General features: G+C 37.5%; 1 protein-coding gene and 1 long non-coding RNA gene across 3 annotated transcripts in view; one reads left to right on the top strand and one right to left on the bottom strand.

Annotated features, from left to right (window-relative positions):
* pcsk5b (proprotein convertase subtilisin/kexin type 5b) overlaps window positions 1-19487 on the top strand; it is a 48937-nt gene that overhangs the window by 19281 nt on the left and 10169 nt on the right. For both annotated transcript variants that reach the window (XM_057356740.1, XM_057356739.1), the window contains exons 6-15: window positions 5591-5679; window positions 7776-7948; window positions 12195-12407; window positions 13623-13723; window positions 14410-14513; window positions 15941-16058; window positions 16445-16633; window positions 16713-16849; window positions 16967-17092; window positions 17179-17281. In XM_057356740.1, the coding sequence (XP_057212723.1) occupies window positions 5591-5679; window positions 7776-7948; window positions 12195-12407; window positions 13623-13723; window positions 14410-14513; window positions 15941-16058; window positions 16445-16633; window positions 16713-16849; window positions 16967-17092; window positions 17179-17281 (1353 nt within the window). The remainder of the gene's footprint in view (window positions 1-5590; window positions 5680-7775; window positions 7949-12194; window positions 12408-13622; window positions 13724-14409; window positions 14514-15940; window positions 16059-16444; window positions 16634-16712; window positions 16850-16966; window positions 17093-17178; window positions 17282-19487) is intronic.
* LOC130568094 (uncharacterized) lies at window positions 13601-19453 on the bottom strand. Its single transcript, XR_008964668.1, has 3 exons — window positions 19345-19453; window positions 15949-16028; window positions 13601-13712 (listed from the first exon to the last, which is right to left on the bottom strand). It is a non-coding gene; the product is annotated as an uncharacterized LOC130568094 (long non-coding RNA).

Genomic DNA, 19487 nt, shown 5'->3' with positions numbered 1-19487 from the left:
GAACCTTTTGTGAAACAGAAAGGTTCTTTGGATGTTAAAGGTTCTATATCGAACCCAAAGGTTCTTCTATGGCAACACAGAATCATTTGAAGCACCTTTTTTTAAAAAGAGTGTATGTGAGGAAATGTGGCACTTGGCTTGCAGTTGGTGTATGCAAGTGTATTTGGCGTGTTTGTTTAGCAGAAATGGGATTTTGGGATTTGTTTACATGTTCAAAAAGGGGAAGTGCGTGTGTAGGTGTATGTAGAGAAGCTGAAATGGTTTGCTGAATGATATATGGTTATTGTTGTATGTAAGGGTGTGTTTGGTGTGTGGGTGGAGGCCCCCATGTGATTTTGTGGCTGCCACTCTGCCAGTGTGTGTGAGTCTGTGCCAGATGGCTCTGAGCTTTTTTTGGATGGTTCAGAAAGAAAGCTTGGCCCAGGATTCAAGCCCACTGTGTGCCATCGCTGTTTCAGGGGCTCTAAAGACCTGGAATTCTCAAACTGATTATAGAAAACCGAACAATCCACCGCCCCTGTTCCCTTGATGAAATTCACCCAAAAATGAAAATCTATGTTCACCCTCATGTCCTTCCAATCTTTTTGGGTTTTACATTTACTCATTTGGCAGACGCTTTTATCGAAAGCGACTTACATTGCATTATACTATACATTTATATGTGCAATCCCTGGGATCGTACCCATGACCTTGGTGATGCTAGCGCCATGCTCTAACCACTGAGTTACAGGAAAGTTTTTCAGTTCTTTGGAAGACAAATGTAGAAATTTGGACATATGGTGACAGCTTTATCGAGTAAAGTGTCAGCGAACAATGTGTACAGCCTATCCATCTCCAAAAAATCCCATTTGAAGTAATTCATAGCTCATACAACTGTATATTGTCGCTGTCTTTTCAAAACCTCAGATGTCCAAATTCGCTGTTTTTCAGGAAATGGAAAAAAGACTACTTTTGAAATGATTAAATACGGTGTTGTTGAAGTTGACAAGCACTTTTTAAATACTTTTTATTGGTTAGATACTTGCAGAACCCAGTGACGAACATTCAAGGTGACTAATAATACTTATTTTGCATACAATAAAAAACAAGGTTTCAGAAGGACTGCAGCGATATGTGCTGTAATCTGTGGACATTGTCATGGTCATATTTGACTCCAAAATTAAAATATATACATTCTACTTTGCTTAAGAAATATGAAGCCTTTCTTACAGTTATTACGTTTTTTTATTTTAATAATGTTATCATTACCGTAAAAAATTGGTATTACATTAATAATATGTTAATTAAAAATGAGGGATTTATGGAAATGAAAGAAAATGCAGAAGTCCACATCTCGACTAGAAGGATACAGAAGAATGAAATCTTTGAGATGACTTTCTGAGTGATTTGTTTTCCAGCTGATGAATAAAATCTAAATCTAAAACAGCAACGTACAAGCCTAAAAGGAATAACATTACCATCTTGGTATGGACGCTAATATATAATTATAGATTTTGTTCATAGTGTGAACAGGCCTTTATATGCTGTAAAAAAAAATCCACTCCTAATATTTTGGTTCATGCATATGACTCGGATTCCTTCTTCAATACCATATGACATTTTCTTTAGAAATGCCTGAGCTGTATTTTAAAATGGGCATCCAAACTTTCAACAAGACTGTAAAATGAAGTAAACCATCTGACTCCAGTGGTATGTTCCATGTCTTGATAAACTTGTGTATGCAGAACCCAAATCAAATATGATGCTGTGATCATTCTTGATCGCTAAAGACATAAGAACCACTGAGGGTCTTGAGACACCACATTCAATTACTAAAAATGATGATAATATGATGTACGTGGTAAATGTTATTATTTGTTTACATTGTATTTGTTGTACTAAATTTATTGTTCATAGGGGTAGAGATTTAGCCAAAGTGTAGGTCTTAGAAAGTCTTAGAAAAGGAACAGCGCACAACTCACAAATATCTGCTGAATTTCAAGATGTCGTTCATGTGCGGAATGACCTACAGTACATGCCAAAATGTAAATTTTTTTCTGTTTACACGAGACCGTTACATGAAAACGGCCGATTTGGAGGACTGAAAACGCAAACTTTTGAAAACGGGTCTCAAAGTGCAAGTTTTTGAAAATGACAGCATTATCGTTTCCGTGTAAACTCTGAAAGCGGCGTTTTCCAAAAACGATGAGGTCACGCGCATGCGTATTACGCTTTCAGTCTGTAGGCATGCGCGAGTATTCCCCTTTTCAAAAACGCAAAGGAAAACTTTAACGTTTTTTATCATGTAAACGTACTCTGTCTTTAAATCTTTTTCTCCCAATCTCTGTTTCTTACTGAGGACTATTAAAAGAATTACTGTGACTGAAGCTGATGATCTATTTTTGAATGCACTGCAGAGACGTACACAGTCAGAACTCTCCGAATGCTCCACAAACCCCCATCTGGACGTCTTTGCGTGTGACTGCAAGCACGTCTGCGTGCACGTTTTGCTTCTGTGAGCACATCTCTTCCTCGCCCCTTAATTTACACTTTCAGAAACCCCATCAGAAGTATTTCTGTGGCCTGAGGATGAAATGGGTGGTTGAGAGTAGAAAGAAGGGGGTGTATAGTTCTGCATGTATAGACATGCTGTATACCATCCACCTTCTCTGTCAGGCCATATACATAGATGAGTCGAAAGTTCATGTCTCATCAAGTCTCATAATGTTACTTGTATACAATTACTTACGATAACAATGGTCTACTGTAACTTTAAGACTTCTGTAGGTAATTGGCTGCTGTTGTGATTGGCTGAAAGCATACTAACATATTTTTTATGGTCAAGGCAGGTCGTAAGGGAACCGAACCAAGAGCAGGTGTCACGAGACATCGAGTATTCCTGTGAAGTAGTATATACCTTAGTTGAATATCTACTAATGAAATATCTGGACATTTATCATTTAAATGTGACATTTAATGTTGTGAATATATACGCATTCAGGGTAAGTGTGTACGTTCAGTTTTCAGCAAGGTCTCCCCTGTTGTTTGGCGACTGTCCCGCACACGCTGGCCATCTTTTATGTGCTGGAATGTTTTGTGTTGGTTCCTCTGCTGATGGTTTGTGTAATGTGAGTCTTTATTTCCCTGTGGTGGATTTTGACCGTGAGGTTCACTTCTGGGGGTTGTTCTCAGTGGCTGTGGACTTCAAACCGAGTGGCTGTATTGTAAATATTGTGCGTTTGTATATCTCGCAGAGGAAGTGAGCTTTGCGCAAGACTTCAGGTGGAAAAAAGCAAGTTATTGACCCAGTTTGACCTTTAAACTGTATGTCAGATGTACAGCACATCGTGTAGTTTAGTAAGTGAAACAGTGACTGTTTGGGATGCAATGTATGGGTTTCAATGTTAAGTTTAATTCTGTTGTTTGCTTAAGCTGAAAGTTAAAGTTCTGCAGCTGTTGGTGAGATGTGTGTTGTAGATTGAGGAATGCTGTGTTCAGGTGTTGTGTGTGAGTGTGTGTGTTTCTGCTTTTTACATTGACCTGTATTCTGCTAGCAGATGTGACTTAGCCTCACGTAGCCAAGGTTTTGACTCTTGGCATGAAGTCTGGTCTACGTTGCTGCTTATTCTGGCCAAGAACTGTCCATTTAAACAGGACGAGGCTCTGCCAACAGATAAAATCATAGATGTATATATGCATAGATCCCTCTTTAGTGGTTTCTGTTGGACGCCATATACGCAAAATGTCCGCCATATAGGAACAAACAATGCCAGTCTGTGTTCTTTGAATGACGACAGCAATAGAGTACCACAGAGATGACGCCTTTTTGTAGGCCAACCCGGAAGTTAGCGGCGCACCCTAATTTAGACTGAAAGACCTATGCATTTTTCCCATAGACCTTTGAAAGATCGCAAAAAATAAACTAAGGGTTATGACGTTTAGACTACACGTTTCGTCTATCAGGATAATCTTTACAGATTAACACAACATTTGTTACTTTTGAAGCCTCAAACCAATTGACAGAAGTAAACGACCACACTACGGTTGCTCGATATCAACGTGCTGTGTACACCACCAATTCTCCGACATTTTTTTTCAAACTTTATTAAAAACACATTCCTGGTAAGTAATTACTCCGTGAATGAATCCCCATCTACGTTTTTAGAAATTTGTGTCCATGTTGCATTATTTGTAGGATATATTTGCGTGATGACGTCTAATGTCCCCACCAAAGGATGTAATCGCTTTTAGCAACTTGTTAGCAACCGTCGTTTTCAAGACACAATAAAGCTTTTAAAGTCACGAGTGGGTTATAACTGGTATGTTTTATGTCATAGATTAAAATGTGAGAATATTCAGCGGTTTTGTTAACCACGGATCTTATTTTAGGCAATTTATCAAAAACCCATTCAAACAACCCATTGACTTTGGGGCGATGGAACCAAAACTGCTACAATGCTCGCTTCTGGGCTTTGCATACAAAAAAGCGTCCTCTCTGAGGTACCCTTTTGAAATGTTTACCAAAGATGGCGGATGCCATGTTTGAAACGGTCAATTGAAGCATACATATATATAAAGCATGTAGGTATTTTATTATTTGAGAAAAACACGCTCTTCAAAAGTACGTGAATGCTAATGCTTCTAGCTAGTTTCACATGCCGTTGCTTTCTAAAATGTGTGCAGTGCAATAAAAATGGCACACTCCAATGGCATTGGAGCAGATGGTCTGTTTCATCTTATACAAAAGTCGGTAACTGTCACAACAGAGTAAATGGTTTGAAAAGAGTCTTACTAAGTTAGTAAAACTGGACTTATTTTTGTGCAAAATGTGTCAGAAGCCTTTATACATCGTTTATCAGTGGTTGTGGTTCAGAGACATTGGTTTGTTATTGAGCCCCATGGACCACCTGGGAGTTCCTCTGGCCTTTTGACCCCTTGACCTTGTAAGTGTTTATGGTTACGATGGTGACAGGACACTGGTGTCATCCCGGGATCTGGTGCTGCTGTGGATCTTTACAATCTTTGTTTCTCCTTCTTTTTGTTTTCCTTTTTTAAATGGATTGGATTCGAGACTGCGGTTACCATGGTAGCATGAGTTTTGCTATGCAGCTGTTCTCTGCTGGAGGTTCTATAGAGAATCTCTCTCTCTCTCTCTCTCTCTCTCTCTCTCTCTCTCTCTCTCTCTCTCACTCACTCACTCACTCACTCTCACTCACTCACTCTCACACTCTCTCTCTCTCTCGCCGTTTGTCTGTCTGTCTTTACTGAGTTACTGGTGCTGCTTTTGCTGCTGATTTCTATTGCTTTTATATGAGTTTAGTTTGGGTCAGGAATGCGTCCACGTGGTGTCTGAAGCTGAGGAACCTCTCAAATGTTTTCCTTCAATATCTCAAATATTTAGCCGATATGTTTTAGCTCCGTCGGCTCTGGAGGCGCATGTTTAGTTTGAGCCCAGCTGTTTCACCCGTTTTGTTTCCTGTACACATTCACATTCTTTCTGTAACAAGTGTGTGTATAGTGTCTGTGCTTGCGTATGCAGTTCTGGATGAGTTTATGTATGTGTGTGTGCGTGTCATTGTTAACACGACCGGCTGATCTGTGTTCTGCGCAGGCATGGCACGAGATGCGCTGGTGAAGTGGCAGCATCCGCCAATAACTCTCACTGCACAGTGGGCATCGCTTACAACGCCAAGATCGGGGGTGAGTGTGGCAGACGGTCACTGTCCAGTTTATACACCAGTGTGACTGGAATTCTGCCTTTTACATAATCACTTGCTTGAACAACTTGTTCATAAAGTAGTGGCCAAAAGTGATGTCTTTGATAAAACCATCAAAACATAATGTGTTTAGTACAAAATGAACAAAGCACTTTTATTGGACAAAATTATTTGACACAAAAGCAAAGCAAGCAATATCCATTTTTATTCAAATATACAAAAAATGCCCAGGAAACAAAAAGCTTACTAGAAATAAGGCATACATAGACTTCAGTTTTATTTGTTAGGAGTATAGAGACTCAGTTGTAGTAATATTTTGTAGTCGCTCAATTGGGCATTGAATCATTAAGCTTTGCTCATGCGTGACGTGTAATTTTTTGCCAAGCCTCCGTAAATTCTTCTCAACGCTGAGTTTGTTTATTTTCCAATCACAACTGTGCAACATGAGTAAATCAGTTTTCCACAGTTGAATATCACTTTTGGCCAAGACTGCATATACAGAACCAGTGAAAAGTTTGGACACACCTACACAAACATTTTAGAATAATAGTAAGAGCTGCTAAAACTAGGAAATGACCCAAATGAAATCGTAGGATGATGTAATGGCCAAAAATAAATGATATTTGCATACTTTCACTGTCTGGTCCGAATCTCCAATTACACGGACACCCAAAAATGAAAATTCTGTTTATTCACTCACCCTCGTGTTGTTCCAAACCTGTATAAATTTCTTTGTTCGGTTGAACACAAAGAAAGACATTTAGAAAAATGATAGCAACTGAGATTTCTGGGGCATCACTGACTACCATAGTAGGAAAAATGATTGTCATTTTTTTTCCTGTTTAAATCACAAAAAAATATTTTGTAGGAATTTAGGAAAGCAAAAGGTTCTTGGACACCATTGATTGCCATTTTATTTTTTTCTGCTATGGTGGTCAATGGTGTCCCAGAAATCTCAGTTGCTAACATTTTTCTAAATATCTTTTTAACCAAACAAAGAAATGTATACAGGATTGAAACGACTAGAGACTAATTCATGACAGAATTTATTATTATTATACTTTTAATCTCTTTCAATAGTCTCAATAATCTCAATCAATAACTTAATTTTAAATCATTTTTGGTCTACAAAACTAATTTGAAGTGAAAGACTTTACATCAAAACATTTTATGAGTTAATTTAGTCATTCATGTTCATATGTTTGACTTGTACTGTATAAATGTCTCTGAACTTTATTTCTCATTTCATGGTGTTTCATCAGTTGTAATCAGACAGATGGGCAATAAAATAATAAAACTGTGAAACAAAGAACTACTGATAGGCTACAGTGACCTGGAATCAATAAAAAACATTTGATTGTTAATGTACAGTGACACTTAAACTACACTTAAAAATGTACAAAATTAAAGGTCCAGTGTATGAAATTTAGCGGCATCTAGCGGTGAGGTTGCGAGTTGCAACCAACGGCTCACTCCACCCCTCCCTTTCAAAACACTATGGTGGCTGACACAGGACTAAAATGTTGCCACGTTTGCTGAAGGAGAAAACGTACGAAACGCTCTCTGTAGGGCAGTTTGTCCATTTAGGGCTACTGTAGAAACAACATGGCGAATTCCATGTAAGGGGACCCGCGGTGTATGTAGATAGAAATAGCTCAATCTAAGGTAATAAAAACGTAACGCTTCATTATGTAAGCTCTTTATACACCTCTGAAGACCTATACCTATTACCTATATTATATTGCATTTCTGTCAATAGATCCTCCAAAGAATTTCACACTGGACTTTTAAATGACATTGTCTTTGAACCACTATAAAAACGCATATTACGATTTGAATTTAGTTTCACACAGTTCCCAAAGTAGAAGTATCATTCATCTCATTAACATGGATAGATATGAAGTTCAGATGTCTTTGCAAAGTACGTTGAAATAAAGTAATCTAATGTTTCAAACATGTTTAAGTGTAGCTGAGAAAGGAACCCAATGTATGTTTACTCACGAAGCTATGATCAAACTACTTTTAAATGTAACATTTTAAATGGCTTGTAATCTGAAGTTGTTTTGCCGTGTGCTGCAGGTGTCCGCATGTTGGATGGAGATGTGACAGACATGGTAGAGGCCAAATCGCTGAGTCTCCACCCTCAACACATAGACATTTACAGTGCCAGCTGGGGTCCAGATGACGACGGCAAAACCGTGGACGGGCCCGCCTCCCTCGCCAGACAGGCCTTTGAAAATGGCATCCGACTGGTAAATAACCATCTGTGCAAATTGATGACATTCACTCTGAATTATTAGTAGCACAGCTGATTATCTGTGCAAACATGTAATGTATAAACACATAAAAATTAGGGCTGTCAATGTTAACGCGTTAACGCATACGATTAATTTTTTCAAATTAACGCGTGAAAAATATTTAACGCAATTAACGCAGCATCCGTTTGTTTTGACATTCTTTGTCTAGCATTACATTATGTAATCACGCTCTTATTCGTGTACAGGCTTTTAAACCACTTAAGCGCGATTTTAAACAGTTGCTTTGACGCCGTGTTCAATGAAGATAGACAGCTTCTAAACTGTGGGACGCGGCAAAACGCAACGCGAGGTCCAGTCTGGTGTAAACAGTCATGGGCTGAAGGCTGCGTCGGTGAATCTCTGTCAGACAGCGCATCCATGTTAAGTTCTCTTTCGTGCTTGAATGGATAAAACCATACAAGATTATGTCAGAAAGCCCGTTTTGTCTAGCGTTTTCTTAAGCAAGACTTCAAAGTGTAAAATAAAATCTTAAATGAATGCAAAGAGTTGTGAAAATGGGAGTGCGGTGACGGTCAGATCTGCGTACTGAGACAGCTCTTAAAGGGGCCACGTTCTTAAACGTGCTGCTGTGACTCCTGTCACTAATGTTAATCAAAGAACAAAATAAAAGAAGAAATCAATGTGATTTTGTAGCTTTAATGAGAATTCTTCTGCATTTAATTTATAATTTAGCATTGAAGACTGTAAAGTGTTTGAGAACTTCCTTCAATTTCTGTATATTTCATGATGGCTCTCAATTATATTGTTGAATGCTATAATTAATGTTAAAATAATCAATTTAATAGAGACAGTTACAGTACTAATATCAAAATGTTTTCTTTCATTCATAAAATGACGCTGTTAAAGAAATATGTTGTTTCTACATCAATTTGAAGATTAAATGTGAAATTATTCAAATGTAAAAGTATATTTTAAAATATTATTGTTATGTGTGATTAATCGTGATTAATCACAGAAAATGTGTGATTAATCCGATTAATTTTTTTAATCGATTGACAGCACTAATAAAAATGTAAAAACAGTCTTTTTTCATATAATGGTAATGGTTTCATTTGGCTCAATTGGTTGTTGTTACAGTAGCTCATTTGATAAATCTTTGCGTTATCAGCACAAAGGTCAAAGGTTGAATCCCAGGAAACACACATACTGATAAAACGTATGCACCGTAAGACTCTTTGGATAAAAATGACTGCCTAATGTAAAAATGCAAGAGTTCATAGAGTAGAATAAGAAGTGTAATTTTCAGGCCCATCTAAGGTGTTTCTTTGCTCACACCCTTCTGCCCGAGTGAACTTTAGAGCGTGATTGAAGTTTATCTCTTGTGAGTTACGAGTCAGTGTCTGTGATTGGCGTGTATCCTGTGCCAAAGGTGTGTTTGGAGTGGTTTAGGCATGTTTCAGGTATGTGTATTGTAAGAGTCGTAGGCATCAAAAAATACTGGTCACGTTTTGTGCAAGAGAAAGGATATTAATGTCTGAAGATTGTATTAATTCCGGTTTTGTTTTTTGAATAGTTTGGTTCAGTATGTGACTCATGAATGCATGACTTTGAATTGTGCATGACATATCTTGAGCATAAAGTCTGGTCCACGTTCCAATACGCTATAAATCCATTGATTCATTTGAGTAAAAATGTGTTTTCTTTACAAAGAAAGTGGTAAGATGAAAACCACTATTTTCTGTTTCAAAGTTTCACATAGCATCTTTAGGTTCTAGTAACATAAAAAATTGAAATCCAGATTTTGATTTTAAAAGATTTATTATAAAAACTGATCATTTTTTCCCCAAAAAGCAATAAATCCATGACAGTTTTTTTCAAAATGCAATAAATCCATTGAATCAATATAAAAGTTATTTTTCATATTGAAACTGTTGAAGATACACAACAAAGTGAGTTGATCCACATATGACGGCCTCTGAAATCGATACAATACTAATCTTACATACAGGCACTGGACTAAAAATACATTCAATCGGTCATCGCTCCTAAAATGAATTCAACGGGTCATCTTTTTAATGCTATAAATTAGTGCCTTGTCTTCTTAATCTCCTCACGTAAATGATTAGATTTTGATGGCTTACGTTTCTTCCCCACCAGCACAGGTTCATCAATGCCATCAAAATTATTCATTTTTTGTTTGTTTGTTGAACACAAAGTACGAAGTAGATCAGGGAAACTAGGAGCCGACCGTATTCAGAGTGCCGCCATTACTGTTTACAATGCGTGGAATGGTGTGCTGTGATTGGTTGAGCGGATATATCGCATTCTGCAGAGAAGTGAGACGGGCGTATATTGCGGTTTGGAAAAAAAGGGAGAAAACATGATGGAATAACACGGCGGAACTCTTCATATAAAGAAAATAAATGAAGTTCTTTCTTCATAGAAAGAACATTAAATGTACGTAAAATGTCTACTTTATGGTTTCAACCAAGTTTTTGGAGAATAAAATGTCAAAATTTGGTTGAAATTATGTTACATTGTCATTCAGTGTAACACAATTGTAGCAAAGTTCAAAGTAGGGAAGGAAGGAGGCGGGAACCGGCGAACATTTAAACTTTAATCAAAAATAAACAAACAATAATACAGAAGTAAAAGGCCGGCAGCCCCTCACGGACGACTGCTGGCCACACAAACATAAACACAAAACTTAACTGTCCGGGCCCGGTCCTCTCTCGTCGGCAGTCCCGTCGCTCGTCCTCTTATGCTCCCTAGCTCCCCGTGAGGCATGCGGGACTGGTGCGCGTACAGCTGATACTCATTATCACTCACGCCACCGGCCCCGACTTCCTGCCCCACGGCTCTCGTCCCGCCTTCCTCGCTACAACAATATTTCTGTATTGTGCTTTAAATGAGTAAAAAATTCTTATTGACAAATGGGGAAGACCTAGGATGGTGGCAAATTTAACCAAATGTAAACTAATTAGCATGTGGTGTGAAAGAAATTAGTCTTTTGTCATAAATTGATTTTTGTTGTAAATATGCCTGACAAGATTGTTACACTGAATGACATTTTAGTGGGCGTCTTCTGTAAATCAGGGACATATGTATGATATTTATTTTTTGCTCAGAAAAACAAAAACGCATTTAAATTAAAAAGAAAACTTTTCATTTTTTAAAATTTCAAGCAGTTTTACACTTATTGTTTTTATGCTTAAACCCTTTTTCGTCTTTGACCTATATGTTAATGGAATATTTCTTTATATAAATGTAAAATATATAAATATACATTTATATAAAATTATATAAAAATGATTTATATAACGTACACTACCGGTCAAAAGTTTTGGATCACTCTTTATTCATATTTTTCCATAGTTTAGAGTAAACCCATCAAAACCATGAAATGAAACAAATGTAGCTGTGGGAATTATGTTGTGACTAAATGCATCCAAAATAAATGAACTCTACGTTATATCTTAGCATCTTTAAAGTAGCCACCCTTTGACTAGAATCGTACACTTCACATTTTATCATCTAGCTTCTTGAGGTCTCAACCTGGGAAGCTTTTTATACAGTACTGAACAGGGCTGACCTGAGAAGAAAAATCGGCCCTGGCATTTTTAGGCCCGCATCGGCCCTCCATCGAATCTGTCAAAGGGGGGGTGGTGGGGGGGATATGAAGTTTCACGCGTTGCGTGTATTCGCATTTATAATACGTCCGTCTGCAAACGCGTCCGTAACGGCCCCATACGTTAGCGGCCCACCGGCCAGTCCGCCCCTGGTGGCCAGTCTGCCCCTGGTGGCCAGTCTGCCCCTGGTGGCCAGTCTGCCCCTGGTGGCCAGTCCGCCCCTGGTGGCCAGTCCGCCCCTGATACTGAAGGAATTTCTATCTATGCTGGGCTCTTATTGACTGCTTTTGATTTATTATTTGGTCCAAATAAACCGTTTCAAAAATATTTTGTAATAAAAATGAGGTAAAATAAACTATTATGTTGGCAGAATGATTTTTGTCTACAAAAGTGATTTCAACACACACCTTCAGATGAAAAGATTTTTAAGAGCACGAGAAATGTTTTTTTCAAGTGATCCTAATCATTTTACCGGTAGTGCATATACACATTTATTTTGACCAAGAAACATGAGCATAATAACATTTAGTTTAATATCGACTTCTGAAATATTCGTATTTCCTAATTCTGGACAGAATTTAGACAAACTCGTATTACCTTTCTCTTTACAGGGCAGAAAGGGGCGGGGCTCTATCTTCGTGTGGGCTTCAGGAAACGGTGGGCGGAGCCGTGATCACTGTTCATGTGATGGCTACACTAACAGCATCTACACCATCTCCATCAGCAGCACTGCAGAGAGCGGCAGCAAACCCTGGTATCTGGAAGAGTGTGCCTCCACCCTCACCACCACCTACAGCAGTGGAGAGAATTACGACCGCAAAATCGTACGTTACCAACATGTTTGCCCTTTAAAGCATCTTACTTTCTAATAAACACGACAAAGAATTTTTCTTTAGGGACACTGTTCACAGTTAAGAGACCCTACTAATCTGAGACAATGATGTTGGTAAGGTTTTAAAGACAAAATAATATGCGTTTTAGCCGAGACCAGTTATATCGTTCATTACTTTTTTGTCATGAAAGTATTGTGCGAACATTTCAAGGGAAAATCTCCTTTTAGGAAAAACACCAGGGTGTTGTCTGTCAGAGCAGAGATGCCGTTTATATGTTTCCCATGGATTTCTGTTTTATGGGCATGATGCTTTGTCCTGTTGTCAGTCATGGTTCTGGTTTGGTCTGTTATGTTGGTCAGTGTGTCACCAGACCGTTGTGGTGTTAACCGTTGTGGTTCACTCTCTCAGCTTGTTGCAAAGTGACGTGTGAAATCACACACTGGCTTTTGAACTCCTTTCTCGCTACCTGTCAGCATTCTCTGTTCTCTCCTGCAGTTTAGGTAATTCAGCGATTATGGCTAGGTTGTAAAATGACGTTGTAAAAGGGCTCATTCTGTGGATCAGAATTCTATGGAGACTTGGGCTTGGGCGCTTTAAAAACCATTCAGAATAACCCCGGCAACCACTTGTGGGATGAACGTGGATAAAAACATCTTCTATATGAAAATTACATTTCAGCATATTAACCACTTGAACCACTTGAAATCGGAGTTTTGTGGCGTTTAGTTCATGTTTTTTAACTTTGACAAACTTTTAGCAAGTTCACAGTTCTTCCTGGAAAAAAGGACCCAAAATATTGATGACTCATCATGCACTACACAGATTTTTGTCCAATCAAAAGCTAGACTGCCCCTCCCCCTAATACCACCTTTCATCAAAGAAGTATCCAACCATTGCTCGTGGCTGTAACACCTGTTTGCTATTTAAATAAAAGAGGGAAATCCTTTTAACCACACGGGAACCCTTTACAGCCCTTCTACAAAACTCACAACCTCTTGTTATAATCAACCAAAGACGTGTGTTGAAAGCTTAGAGACAGTTGTGTAGTTTTGTGTGTTTGTTCGTTCGTTCGTTTGAATTTTCCTTCATGTTGCTTTTTGGAAGTGTACGTACAGTGTCAGTTCAGTTAACAGAATTAAAGTATATGAAAATATACACAGGTGAATTACATGGGTTTCTTTCCTCTTTCTTTGTGTTTCTTGTTAGATCACCACAGATCTGAGGCAGCGATGCACAGACAGTCACACAGGAACATCAGCTTCAGCTCCCATGGCAGCGGGGATCATTGCTCTCGCTCTAGAGGCAAAGTAAGAGACGTCATCAGCTTTCAGTGTCTGATGCACGCATAGCAACTTTAACGCAAATGCGACAGCCGATTATTCAGAGTGCTATCTGCCGATACTAATTCTGAATATTAAATTAATATTTTTAACTATTAATTCATATAATGACTATTAATATTGAACATAAAACTGGTGATGTTTCTTAATATTTTCTCTATACAGAGCACAAATTCATAGCATTTTCCTGTCCTTTTTTGATTGGCAGTATATATCGGCTGTTTTTAAACGAAAAATTGCTTTTAACGTCCGATACTGATTATTGGCCGATATATCGGTGCATTTCTAGTTTGATGTATATTGGTCAGACCAATTTCTATGCATTGCTTTGTGAATTTTATAGTATTTCTAGTACGTGTATGAATTTTAAAAACTGCACACAGGACATTTTGAGAAAAACGTCGGCATATGGTTGCCATGTGACTGTATTATTCCCTGCATGTAGCAACTTAAATGGAGGTGGATTGATTTTTTTAGGTGTAGACACATGGCATCCACCTCTCTTGATGTTTTATCCTGCTGTGCACAGTGTATTATAGAAAAAAGTTTAGACCAAAAAGGGTGCAAAGCTGCATCCAAGATGCTCCATCATCCGCTCGTTCTTATGGTAAAGCAAAACTTAATCATTCTTATCTGATTGTATATTTGCTTAGTTCTTTCCTGACGTGGCGAGACGTGCAGCACATTGTAGTGAAGACATCTCGTGCCGGGCATCTCAGTGCTCCCGACTGGAAAACCAACGCAGCTGGTTATAATGGTAACAGTCTTTTAATTTTTTTAAGCTGCGCTGTCTCATTTTTGGCCACTGGATGCTAATTGGCTCTTGTGAGGTACACTGAGTACCCATTAAATATTCACTTTAATGTCTTCACCAGAGAAACTGGTCTTCTGGCCTTACAGAGACATGGGCTGTCTGGTTGTGCTGTTTGGAAGCACAGACTTCTTGAAAGATAGAAAATACAGGTGGCAAATAATTGTTGACATATAAGCTGTGTTTATGGGGGAAATGTACAGATAGAGCTCAGTATAGATGTTTAGATTTCATTGACAAGGTGGCTGAAGGAAAATGGTAAATAAAGAAATGGAATTGACAACATTGTCTAGATGTAGAAAGATAAGTGTACTGTACTGTTATAGATATAGTTTTCTAGATGTAGGAAATTAACTGGATCATTAGCCTTTGTTTTAAGATTTTTAGTTTTTATATTAATTTTAGATAAATATGTAGCAACTTTGTTACAGATGCACTCTTAAAAATAAAGGTGCTTAAAAGGTTCTTCACAGCGATGCCATAGAAGAACCATTTTTGGTTCCACAAAGAACCATTCAGCCAAAGGCTGTTTGAAGAACCATCTCATTCTTACCTTTTTATAATGTGAAGAGCCTTTTTTCCCCACAAAGAACCTTTTGTGAAACAGAAAGGTTCTTTGGATGTCAAAGGTTCTTTATGGAACCATTTAGACAAAAAAGGTTCTTCTATGGCATCGAAGCACTTTTTCTTAAGTGTGCTTTTGTCATTTTATTATTTATTTGTTTATTTTTTATGTTGCTAACTTGCTATATAAGATTAATACATTTTAGTTTTAGTGTTGTTTATTATTATTATTATAATTTTAGTGCTTTAAACTTATTTCCGTTTATTTCTGAGGCTACATTTCAATTTTTTGTCAAGATTTTTAGGCCAATATTTTATTTGATTTCAATTAACAAAAACGCTTTCAAGGAAACTAAAATAACCTTGAATTGCACAAACCATAACACAGAAATAAATCATTCATGTATTTTATTGCTTTTTCTGCTGAAAACCGCAACAGGTCCCGATTCGTCTATTATATGTATAATTAAAATATTCTGAAAAAATGTGATGTTCTACTAGATGTTCTCAAATGATTGATGCTTACGGTAATGAGATTTTTTAAGGCCTTTTTTTTTACACTTTTTTTTTCAAAATTGTGTTAAACTCTCAGTAAAAAAGTTTTGAAATTAATGCTTTTAATCATGTCATACCTTGTTTTAATGAGTAAAAATGACAACTAAACTAATTTAGTTATCATTATAAATATCATAATTGGTATGAACGGGCCTTTACAGCATCCCAAACTGCATCATGATCAGAAGTAATTCTGAATGTGTGCACTGTACTTGTTGTTTTTGTCGAGTAGTTATATGTACATCTTCTTACAGTCAGTCACCTGTATGGCTTTGGGCTGATGGACGCAGAGGCCATGGTGAAGGAGGCAGAGCGCTGGAAACAGGTTCCCTCTCAGCACATCTGTGTAGAGAATGCCGACAAACAGATCAGGTACCCACAGCTCTTTAAAGGAGTAGTTCACCTTTAAAATGAAAATTCTGTCATCATTTCCTCACCCTCTTTTCATTTCAAACCTGTATGACTTTGTTTCTTCCGCAGAACACAAAATAAGATATTTAGAAAAATGTTGGTAACAGAACAGCACAGCCCCCCATTCACTTCTATTGTATGGACACAAAACCAATGCAAGTCAATGGGGGGGGGGCTGTTAACAACATTCTTCAAAATATCTTCTTGTGTGTTCTGTGGAAGAAAGAAAGTCATACAGGTTTGAAATGACAAGAGGGTGAGGAAATGATGACAGAATTTTTATTCTCGTAATTGTTATATCAAAGTTATATAATCAAAAGTAAAAATGAAATGTCTCCTTCTCGCAGAACAATTCGTCCAGAACACGTCGTCCGGTCGGTGTACAAGGCAACGGGGTGCACGGATAATGCAAACAATCACGTTATTTATTTAGAGCACGTTGTTGTACGTATAACTATTACACACCCACGAAGAGGAGACCTGTCAATCAACCTCACCTCTCCATCGGGGACGAAATCGCAACTGCTTGCCAACAGGTAAAACATTCAGTGCTCTTGGTTTGATTTTGTTGCTATATGTTTATATATTGGATGTGCTCTCGATGTTGAATCGCAGGTTGTTCGATCACTCTATGGAGGGCTTCAAGAACTGGGAATTCATGACCACTCACTGCTGGGGAGAGAAAGCCGCTGGTGATTGGATACTGGAGATCTATGACTCTCCCTCTCAACTTAGAAGTCAGAAAGCACCAGGTATTTCCTCCAAAACACACCGCCTGTCTTTGGAAAACCCACATGGCCTTATAACTATATATTTATACTATATAGACTAAATATTATCGTTCAATAATCCACTTGTGATTGTTCCAGGCAAGCTGAAAGAGTGGTCGCTGGTGCTTTATGGCACCTCCGTGCACCCGTACTCGTTCCGCAGCGACAAGCCTCGGTCACTGGCCGAGTCTCAACCTGAGGAAGAATATAGTGAGGAATATGTTGGTAATGCTTCCTAATTGTTGTTCTGCACATCACAAAGCGTCAGCGAGAAACCTCTGAACTCATTCGGTTCTGCTTTCTCACACAAGGCCCCTGCCACCCAGAGTGCGGGGAGAACGGATGTGAGGGTCCGGGACCTCAGCAGTGCATCACCTGCCTGCACTACTTCCTCAAGTTCAAGAACAACACCAGGTAGACTGCTGAAATCATTTCAGTGTAATAACCGCAGATGTAATAAATGTTTCCGCAGAGCTACCGTCCCAAAAGAATTACTTTTTTTGACAAAGGGGTGTACGTGTGATTTGTTGAGCCGTGTTAACAGTGCTCCTGGTTTTGGCAGGAAGGAAGTTGTTCCAGATTGATTTACATTGTAATAGTTTTAACATTGTCATAATATTATTAGTTAAAAGCAATGTTGGTATGAAGTTGATTTTCACTTATTATGGGGCTGTCTTGAATACTTGATTCTGAAATTATCTGATTCTGAAATTATCTGCCATATCGGTATCGGTATCGGCCGATACCGATAACATTAAAAATGACCATTTATCGGCCGATACCGATATGGCTGATAATTTATTGTGCATCCCTACTTATTGTACTACACAGCACAAAAAAATAAAATAGAAAAAATTATTTGAGCTTTCTGAATTGTTTTAATAAGTGACAAGAAATTCTGACTGCAAAATCATTGACCAATACGATTTTCTTGTCACTTTATAAAACAATTCAGAAAGCTCAAAATATTTTTATTTTATTTTGTTTTTTTTGTGCTGTGAGTATAGTAAGTAGGGATGCACGATAAATTAACGGTCATATCAGTATCGGCTGATAAATGGTCATTTTTAATATTATCGGTATCGGCCGATAATAAAATTTAGGCCGATATATTATAGCTGATAAATTATGAATCATTTCCTCTGGTTGAAGCACTTCAGCTGCACTCTGCTCACAGTTACAATCCAGTACAGTACTGTCTTTCTGTCATGATCATTCACTTACTGCTCTTAGCAAAACATTGTTGATGTCATATGTAGATATTTATGAATGTGTAAATTGTAGGAACAAAAACATGTTTGAAGCCGACTGCTGTCTGAATGCTTTCTGTCTTGAGACCTGTTAGACTTGTGGCTATTGAGAACACCTTTCTGGGTTGCTCTGGAAGACCATCTTTAATGTGTTTATTAAATAAACATTATACCAGAAAAGTTTAAAAGTTAAAGAATCTTTAATTAGTGTAAAGTAGGCTTGGTACATGATTTTCAGGGGGAAAATAGAATGTTCAGTCTCAGAAAATGTTAAATTAATATTTAGGTGCTGTATATCGGCAATATATCGGTTATCGGCTTCCAGTGTTCAAGAATTATCGTTTATCGTTATCGGACAAAATTTACATATCAGTGCATCCCTAATAATAAGCATTATGTTTAGTCAGCCATCATATAAACCCTAGTGACCTGCATCCCAATTAGAGCTGTCAAACGATTAATCGCATCTAGAATAAAAGTTTGTGTTTACATAATAAATGTCTGTGTACTGTGCATATTAACTTTGTATTTATAAACACATAACATAACTCCGTTTAAAAAAAAAAAATTTAAATCACGTTTTTTATTATATCATTTATTATGTTTTATTGTGTTAGTTAGCTGTTTTTTGTTATTATGGCTTGAATCAAAACAAACCAACTGCAGTTTGATTTATAATAATTGGAATGCTCAATTAAAAAACATGAATTTTGAACATTTTCAAATGTCTCATTTAGGAAATAAACTCTTCATATATATTTATGAAATATTTGTTTGTATTTATTTATATTTACCAATCATTTAAAAATTAATTAAAATGTTTATAAAAATGTTTACATTTACATTTAGTCATTTAGCAGACGCTAAATTTGATATTTTTTATATTTTTTCCTAAATATATGCATGTATGTGTATGTTTTTAAAAATACAAAATTAATATGCAGAGTACACAGACATATATTATGTAAACACAAATTTTTATTCCGGAGGAGATTAATGGTGATTTATCGTTTGATAGGCCTAATCTCAATCTGAAATGGCTATAAAAAAGATTATCCTTTACTTCTAAAACCTCTTTGTTTCATTTTTAATCAAAAATTATATTTATAAACCGATGAGTTTAAGATTAATTACCCCTTAAAAACACCAAGACACATGCTGACAACAGCTGCGCATCTGCATAACATATCAAAGATCTGCATATCCAGACTCGCATGTCTCGCTTACATTTATAGATTTTGTTTTGTCAGGCAGCCAGTGTTACACAAGCCATCTGCAGCTGATGACTTTCTCAGACCTGAGACTCTTGCCTTTGTTTCCTGGTGAACGTGGCCGCCAGATGTTGATTTTTCTGCTTCTTCCTGTCTGTG

The sequence above is a fragment of the Triplophysa rosa genome, linkage group LG17 (genome assembly GCF_024868665.1).
Source record: "Triplophysa rosa linkage group LG17, Trosa_1v2, whole genome shotgun sequence".
NCBI lineage: Eukaryota > Metazoa > Chordata > Actinopteri > Cypriniformes > Nemacheilidae > Triplophysa > Triplophysa rosa.
The sequence above is the reverse complement of the archived record's forward strand: the minus strand, read 5'-3'. Positions and strand labels throughout refer to the sequence as shown.